The following is a 9,677-nucleotide window of genomic DNA, read 5'->3' on the forward strand; positions in this document are numbered from 1 at the left end:
TACCCCTGAAGCTTAATATCGATTTTTACCATCACATCAAGATGGCGTCTAATACGTTACTTCTGGTTCAAATTTGTTCATTCCAAAATCGTTATAGGGACAATTTTAACTAATTGCAAAAAGAATTTTTGGAAGTTTAGAGGCGAATGACGTCAAAACCGGAAGTGATATCGAAATTTTGAAAATAGATTTTTGTCAGGAATCAAAATGCTTATCTACTAAAATTAAAACAAAAAAAGTCAGCGACAAAAGTCAAAATCTGAAATTTTATGAAGTGCTATCTTTTAGTCATTGGTTTAAAGTAATGATCAAAACAAAAATTACGGTCAAAATAGATGCAAAATTAGAGCAGTAATTCGAAATACGTAATGAATGGTTAACGTCTTACGTCATTTTCGGTTGGAAGAAAATGCGTCATTTTACATCTAAACAGTAGCGACACACAAGGTATAAGAAATAATAGTGTCAGACAATGTGTGACATGTGCAGTTTTGGCTGAGGAGCGTGACCAGAAGTAGACAAAAAAGAAACTAGAACTGTACTAATAACATTACTCATGCAGGGCATGTTACGACATTCAGGTACATACGAAGATGGTCTATTGCAATTACATTGATGTTAATACTTTTCTGGATCTCTAAATGCAAATATCCAAAAGTGCCTGGAGTTTAAAGTATATTGACTAGGAATAAAAGAATGCTTGTCAATTAATATAGACCAAATTTGATGAAATTCGGACAAGAAGTAACAAAGTTGGTAATGCGCTTGGGCACAACAAAAATTAAATATTTCCATGAAATTTAGAATTAGATAAACACATCCATACCATGTTTGATGAAATTCGGATAAGAAATAAGGAAGTTGTTAATGCACATGCGCACAACAAAAATTCAATATTTCTATCAAATTTAGAATTAGATTATACACATACATACCAAGTCTGATGAAATTCTGAAATCAATTAGAAAGTTGGTAATGCGCAAGCGCGCAATAAAAATTCAATATTTCCATCAAATTTAAAATTGGATTATACACATACATACCAAGTTTGATGAAATTCGGATAAGGAATAAGGAAGTTGGGAATGCGCATGCGCCCTACACAAAGTCGATAGTTTCCCTGCAAATCACAAATCGAATGAACAAGTATATACCAAGTTTGAAGAAATTCCGACCATAAATAAGAAAGTCGGTCAATTCAGCCGTTGGCGTGGTTCCAAGGTGCTTCAGTAAGTTCAGATGACACCTTTTATTCCACTCCAGAACGTCCTTATATGCTCAAACTTGACGTAGTGCATTTCTGATAGAAATTGGGGAGAATGTTACTTTAACCGACATGTCAAACTCAGGAATTTTATCTATACTTGTAGTTGCTGTAGTATCCACCGATTCGAAGTGTGAATACGTGATTTTATTGCGATATCGAAGTATACATATTCGATTATTCCGTTTCCGGTTTTGATATTTTTCTTGAGTGCGCCAAAAGATTTGTTTGGGCTGTGAAATTTGCGTAATTACAAAGGCTCATTAGGTTATTAATTGTATATCTATTTCGTTTTCGGTGTAACTTTGTGTAATCATTCGATATGCTTATTCAAAATGATTATTTTGTATTTTTCAGTTTTCACGGCTTATTTGGCTTATTCGTCCATAATAGTGTATATGGCTTAGATTGGTTTATTGGAAGCCAGCATATTTATTGAAGTTTAGTCAAGATAGACATGAATGTTATATTGTTTGAGTAAATGCGATGCGACCTTTTTATACTTTTATAATAAACTGTTATATTGGATATTTGTGTTCAACCTGATAAGCCCGTCGAGACCCATGTTGCTTTACGTCATAATGCTCCGGAGGAAGACCGCCCAACTACTTAAAGAGACATTACAGTGAAAACTCCTCTGTCGGAGTAATATAATTTATGTTTGCTTAAAAGCTGTGTTCGCTTAAAGTGACAAACTTTGTAATCTTGAGCTAAACTGAAATTATCATTCAAAATGTCTAGCATTTCTAGTGCGTCATCGTTTACAAAACTTAAAGCTGCAGAAGAAGCAGAAGCTGCAAAAGTTGCATTACGTTACCATGATTTGGAACAGCAACATCAAATTGATTTAGAGCGTAAACGTGTTGAATTTGAGGAAATGAAGGGTGCTTTACAAAAATTAGTCATTATGAAAAAATTAGATATTGCAGAAGCCAAATTAAAAGCAATAGAAAAGGTAGAAACTCAAGACATGAACTCTTATAATGTTATAGACCAAATTTCAGTGCCAGATGAATCTCTAGATCATAGTACAAAAGTGAACACTTATTTGAATTCAACTAATCCGCCTGTTCTTACACCACAAACTGTGATTTCTCCAGAAGTTAGAAGAAATGATTATACGTCATCTCCAGACCAAGCTGAGAGGAATTTGGATATGAATTACATTCCTGAACCTTCGTTGGAATCTAGACCCACAGTTGGAACAAACACTAACTATTCCAGTTCATCTTTTCCGCCGAATAGAAACACTGCTAGTCTTGATGTTTCTAAAAACTCAGTAAGTTGATAGTGGAACAAGCAAACTTAAATAGATTTCCCCCCTCCAGAACCTACAGTATTTTCAGGAACTGCATTAGAATATCCTGCATGGAAAGCATCATTCCAAACTTTGATTGAAAACAAAAACATTTTGCCAGAACAGAGAATGTATTATTTACAGAAATATTTAAGTGGTCCTGCCAAGGCTTGTGTTCAAAACTTTACCTCTTTAACACTGAAGGTGCCTATAATGATGCTAAAGCCTTACTTCAGGAGAGTTATGGTAATCAATTTACAATAGCATGTAGTCTGCGACAAAAACTGAAAGACACTAAAATTAGTAATCGAGATAGCAAAGGACTTAGAAATTATGCTGATCTTTTAAGACAATGTGAATTAGCTATGAGTTCAATGAATTCATTAAACATTCTAAATGATAGTTTGGAAATAGAAGAACTTTTGGAAAAACTACCAGATTGGCTTTTTAATCGTTGGTCGAGAATTTCTTATGATTCTCAAAAACAAAGAAACTGTTATCCTTCTTTTTGTGAATTTGTCAGATTTGTTACTAAAGAAGCTGATATTTTGTATGATCCTGTTGCTATGATTAGTAACTCTAAACGTGACTCGAAACCCCACAGTGAACCTTCTTACAAACACAAAAACTAAAGTGGTAATAAGATATTCAACAAAGAAAACAGCTCTGTTTCGTTCCAAACAGAAACCTCAGCTGATAAATCTGTTGTGTCGTGTACTTATTGTAATAAATCTCATCATATTAGTGACTAACGAAATGAAGCAAAAGTCTTTAGAAGATCGTAAATCATATTTCTTTAAGAACAATTTATGTTTTGGTTGTTTGAATGTAGGACATAGATCACAAAACTGTCAAAAACGTCTATTGTAAAGAGTAATCGAGCAAGCAAGATAGTTCATGCCCACTATAAGAGCCTTCAAGAGAAATTCCCCCATGTCTATAAGCAGAAAATGATAGTTGCATATTCAAAAAATAAGAACTTAAATGATAATATTGTTCATAGTAAACTAAAAACAATCAGTACATAACAGATACTATACTTCTCTACTGCAAAACATGTCCCTTTATATCAGAAACTCATTATTTTGTAAGCAACTCTACGAATAAAAGGTACCCGATCCAGGAACATCTAACATGTGAACATTCGAATGTAATATATTTAATTTCATGCAAGAAATGCCCCAAACAATATGTAGGAGAAACTAAGAATAATTTACGAACTCGCTTTAATGCTCATAGGTCAGACATCAAATTAAAGAAAGACAAGCCTGTTTCTAATCATTTCAACCTCGATGGCCATTCAATAGACGATCTCACCCTAATCCCAATTAAGCGTATAGAAATTGACTTGCCCGAAGATGAAACTACCAAATTCCGTCAATCTAGGGAGGCCCATTGGATTGAGACATTGAATACAGCAAGACCTATAGGACTAAATATTCATCATAATGTAGGCATAGCACCCTTTGTTGACCCGTTTAATACAACCAGCAATCGAGCAAGCAAGATAGTTCATGCCCACTATAAGAGCCTTCAAGAGAAATTCCCCCATGTCTATAAGCAGAAAATGATAGTTGCATATTCAAAAAATAAGAACTTAAATGATAATATTGTTCATAGCAAACTAAAAACAATCAGTACATAACAGATACTATACTTCTCGCCCAGATCAGAATAAGAACAGAAGAAAACCCAATATCAAGACCCTTAATCCTAATTTCTAAATAAAGTGTCTGCTCCACCCTAGGCCTGTACATTTGGGAGAATCAAACCCTCCCTTCCCCGAAATGTAAAATCTAAAATTTCGATGATTGTACCTGTTTATTTATCTCATGATGAAGATCCACAGAATGAACTATTAGTTTATGCTCTTGAAGACACTCAGTCAGATTCAACCGTTATTTTATCTAAGTCAGCAGATGAACTTAATTTAAAGGGTGTAAATGTTAATTTATCTTTGTCAACTATGACTGCTTCGAATCTAAATATTGAAAGTTCGAGATATACTGGTCTGTCAGTGCGTGGAATAAACAGCAAAGTTAGAATGCCTCTACCGCCAGTCTATTCTAGAGACATTATGCCTGCAAATAGATCACATATTCCAGTACCATCTATGGTTGATAAATGGCCACATCTTCAGAACATTAGAGATAAACTACATCCACTCCTAGATTGTGATGTTGCACTTTTAATTGGTTATGATTGTCCGAAATTGTTAGCTCCTATTAATGTTATTCCTCCTGTGATTAATAGCCCTTTTGCTCAAGAAACTGTATTAGGTTGGGGTGTCATAGGAATTTTAGATTGTGAATGTTTCTACTGATCCTATTGGTGTAAGCCATCGAATTATGACTTCTTCTGTACAAGTAGAAAATAACTTTTATGTTTCATGCCCTACTAAAGTTAAAGAGATAATAGACCCAAAACATGTTTTGCAAATATTTGAATTAGACTTCAATGAACGCTCAGTTGCAAGAGAATCGTTTTCTTCAGATGACAAATTATTCTTGGAGAAAATGTCCAAAGGTATTCACTCATCTTTTGATAATCATTATGAAATGCCTATACCTTTTAATGTACCCGATCCTGTATTTCCGAATAATAAAACGTATGCTGTTAATAGAATGAGACAATTAGAATATAGACTTAGAAAAGATTATTTATTGTATAAAGATTATGTTTCATTTATGTCCATTATAGATCATGGTTATGCTGAATTAGTTCCCACTAGTGAATTGTCAGAACTTAGTAGTACAAATTCTTGGTATAAACCCCATCATTCTGTGTATCATGACAAAAAACCTGGTGAAATCCGAGTTGTGTTTGATTGTAATGCTCGTTATAGTGGCTCTTCGTTGAATGATTATTTACTTAAGGGTAGCTTTTACATGTGATATTGAGAAAATGTTTTATTAATTTATGGTTAATGAGTCCCATAGGAATTATTTAGGATTTCTTTGGTGGGAGAATAATAATATTGATTCTAAATTGCTTGATTACCGTATGACTGTCCATTTATTTGGTGCGGGATCGTCTCCTGGCTGTGCCAATTTCGGATTAAAACAAGCTGCCACTGATTATGAAGAACAATTTGGTGCTACTGTTAGTAATTTCATTCGTGATAATTTTTATGTTGACGACGGATTAAAATCTGTTAAAACCGAATCTGAGGCTATCAATCTAGTACAAGAATTATTGTCACAATGTGGTATTAATTTACACAAATTTATTTCTAACTCTACAGAAGTTTTAAATTCTATCCCTGTAAATGATAGAGCCCAAGGTGGTCGTAATCTAGATTTATGTATTGAACGTGTGTTAGGTGTTCATTGGCATGTGGATTTAGATAAGTTTAATTTTCATATAATTTTAAAGGATAAACCGATGACTTTTGGACTGATAGTATTGTTGTAATGGGTTATATTAGAAATGATGTTCGTAGGTTTCAAGTTTTTGTAGCCAATAGAATCCAAACTATTCGTGATTTTTCTGATCCAGATCAATGGAATTATGTAAAATCTAAGCAAAATCCAGCTGATATCGCATCACGAAGTGCATTTGTTGATGAACTTGTCAATCAATCAAATTGGTTTTCTGGTCCAGACTTTCTTTGGTCAAATAATCCGATACATTCCGACAAAACTGTTTATGAACTCTCTTTAAATGATCCTGAACTTAAGAACTTATCATTTGCTATTCAACAAGCTATGCCTATGTTCGATAGATTCAATAGATTTTCAAGTTGGTATATATTAAAGCGTGCTATTGCTAATTGTATTAGATTTAAGTGTATTTTAAGAAATAAGATGTTAGCAAGAACCAATCCCAATATAGTTAAAATTAATAAGGCTATAAATGTTTCTGATTTAAGTGTAGCTGAGACTGAAATTATTAAGTGTGTTCAGTATGAAGTGTTTAAAACTGAAATTGACTATTTGACTAAGAATAAGAATTCTGCCGTTCCTCCTAAAAGATTCTTAAAGAAGTCTTCGTCTTTATTTCGTTTAGATCCATTTTTGAACTCTAAAGGATTACTATGTGTTGGTGGTCGCTTGAGGAGTAATGATTTAGGACTTCCAGAAAAACACCCAGTAATACTCCCAAGAAAACATCATATAACTTCTTTGATAATTCGTCATTTTCATATATTGTCTAAACATCAAGGCAGAGGTATAACTACTATCATTTTAAGATCTAATGGTTATTGGATAATTAAATGTACATCCGCAGTTTATGAATATATTAGTAAGTGTGTCAATTGTCGCAAGTATCGTGGTAATTTACAAGAACAGAAGATGGCTAATATTCCTGAAGAACGTCTTCAATCTTCTACTCCATTTACAGTTTGCGGTGTAGATTGTTTCGGCCCTTTTATTGTTAAGGAAGGTCGGAAAGAACTTAAAAGATATTGATTATTATTTACTTGTATGTGTAGTCGTGCAGTACATATAGAAACCCTTCATTCTATGTCAACTGATTCGTTTATTAATGGCTTAAGACGATTTCTTGCTATTCGTGGTTCAATTCGTTCATTATATTGTGATAATGGTTCTAATTTTGTAGGAGCCAAAGGTGAATTATTTGAAGAATTTAGATCAAAACTCTATTCGTGAATATTTGTTACGTAATAATTGTGATTATTTTGAATTTAAATTTAATGTACCACATGCTAGTCATATTTGGGAACGACAAATTCGTTCGGTCCGAAATGTGCTTATTTCTCTTTTGAGTCAGTGTGGAACTCAGCTTGATGATGAAACTTGAATACATTTATGTTCGAGGCTGCTGCCATAGTTAATAGTAGACCTTTATCTGTAGATAATTTAAATGATCTGATTTCGTTAAATCCTTTAACACCAAATCATCTCTTAACGATGAAATCAAATATTGTACTTCCACCACCAGGTGACTTTGTAAAAGAAGATATCTATTCTAAAAAAACGCTGGCGTCGTGTTCAGTATTTGTGTAATGTCTGGTCGAGATGGAAATCTGAACATTTACAAAACTTGCAATTGCGCCAGAAATGCAATAAACCTATTAGAAATATTAAAATTGGTGACATTGTTTTGCTTAGTGATAAAAATGTTGCTCGAAATCAATGGAACTTATGTCGTGTTGTTGAAACATTTGTTGGAAATGATAATCTTGTTCGTAAAGTAAAATTAGTTGTAATATGTAATAGAAATTTGAATTCTAAAGGACAAGCTTTAGATAAGGTTACTTATTTAGATCGCCCTGTGCATAAGTTAATTTTAGTTGTCGAATCAGAAAATTAGCATTGAGATTTTTAGACCAGGGAAATCCCCACCAAAGGAGTCATTCGTTTAGTTTTATTTATAAGTTAAGATATAACTTGAACTTATTTAGTTAAGTGTTTTAGTGTCTATAAATAACCTTTTTGAATTTTGTAACGTATGTATACACAACTTCGCTTTTCGTTAAGGAAATTAAGAAGCATCTAATTTGGGGAGCCATGTAGCTGCTGTAGTATCCACCGATTCGAAGTCAACATTCACAGTGTGAATACGTGATTTTATTGCCATATCGAAGTATACATATTCGATTATTCCGTTTCCGGTTTTGATATTTTTCTTGAGTGCGCAAAAGATTTGTTTGGGCTGCGAAATTTGCGTAATTACAAAGGCTCATATAGGTATTATTAGGTTATTAATTGGTTATCTATTTCGTTTTCGGTGTAACTTTGTGTATTCATTCGATATGCTTATCCAAAATGATTATTTTGTATTTTTCAGTTTTCACGGCTTATTCGGCTTATTCGTCCATAATAGTGTATATGGCTTAGATTGGTTTATTGGAAGCCAGCATATTTATTGAAGTTTAGTCAAGATAGATATGAATGTTATATTGTTTGAGTAAATGCGATGCGTCCTTTTTATACTTTTATAATAAACTATGATATTTGTGTTCAACCTGATAAGCCCGTCGAGACCCATGTTGCTTTGCGTAATAATGCTCCGGAGGTAGACCGCACAACTACTTTAAGAGACATTACAATACTGACATCTAATCAACCAACTTAAATTTGATACCACAATTTTAAACGAATGGAGTTTCGAAATATTCATGTTCATGTTGCATATCACTGGAAAGCTCGGGATCTCAGCATTAAGAAATCGAAAGAATTATTGCTATAACTCTATTAGACTACGAGATACAGCACTGCAAAGGTTCAAAATTGACCATTTTTAAACCCCTTTAAATAAAATAGTGGTCTGACCCTAAAGGTCATCAGATATTCAAGGTCACAACTTATCATAGTAAATATGAAGGTCACCAAATGTTAAGGTCAAGATGGCGACCTATATGTTACTTCCGGTACAAATTTTTTCAGTTGTGACACTTTGTATTACTGTCACTAAGCTTATGCATATGTCATTTCTGACATAACTCAATTCCACCGAAAGTAATTCCACCGGAAGTACTAACATCGAAACCGGAAGTGATGAACATTTTTTGACTATGCAGAATTATTTGCCCCTACCGACGGTCTACGCCATATAAATTTCAAATCGATCCGTCAAAGTTTGCGCACAACAAAAATTCAATATTTCCATCAAATTTAGAATTGGATTATACACATAGATACCAAGTTTGGTGAAATTCGGATAAGAAATATGAAAGTTGGCAATGCGCATGCGCCCACCAAAATTCTATATTTCCATCAAATTTAGATTGGATTCTACACATATATGCCAAGTTTGATGAAAATCGGATGAGAAATAAGAAAGTTGGTAGTGCGCATGCGCACAACAAAAATTCCATATTGGCATCAAATTTAGAATTGAATTATACACATACATACCAAGTTTGGTGAAATTCAAAAGTGCAAAAGGTCATCAAATAAAGCAGGTCACAAATTATTATCAAAGTAAATATGAAGATCATCAAAGGTCAGAGGTCGTTTCCGAGAAATAAGCTCCCGGGTCCGGAAAAAAAATAATAATTACGAAAACAAAGCAGGGCGTTCGGTAGTGAAAAGACGCATTGAATTGATAAGATAGGGTAGTAAAAAGCGTTAACACTCGGTAGTAAAAAGTCGATTTTTATAATCGCTGTAAAACGTATAATAAACACCGCACAATACAAATGAAAATA

General features: G+C 33.4%; 1 protein-coding gene across 1 annotated transcript; it reads left to right on the forward strand.

Annotated features, from left to right (window-relative positions):
• Positions 1 to 1,996: 1,996 nt before the first annotated feature.
• Positions 1,997 to 8,347, forward strand: LOTGIDRAFT_164089 (hypothetical protein; the record flags this gene model as incomplete). Its single annotated transcript, XM_009060577.1, has 2 exons — positions 1,997 to 2,542; positions 8,315 to 8,347. The coding sequence occupies 2 exons, from the start codon at positions 1,997 to 1,999 to the stop codon at positions 8,345 to 8,347; spliced, it is 579 nt and encodes a 192-aa protein (XP_009058825.1).
• Between the last annotated feature and the right edge of the window lie 1,330 nt (positions 8,348 to 9,677).

Source organism: Lottia gigantea (genome assembly GCF_000327385.1).
Source record: "Lottia gigantea unplaced genomic scaffold LOTGIsca_43, whole genome shotgun sequence".
In the NCBI taxonomy this organism is placed as follows: domain Eukaryota; kingdom Metazoa; phylum Mollusca; class Gastropoda; family Lottiidae; genus Lottia; species Lottia gigantea.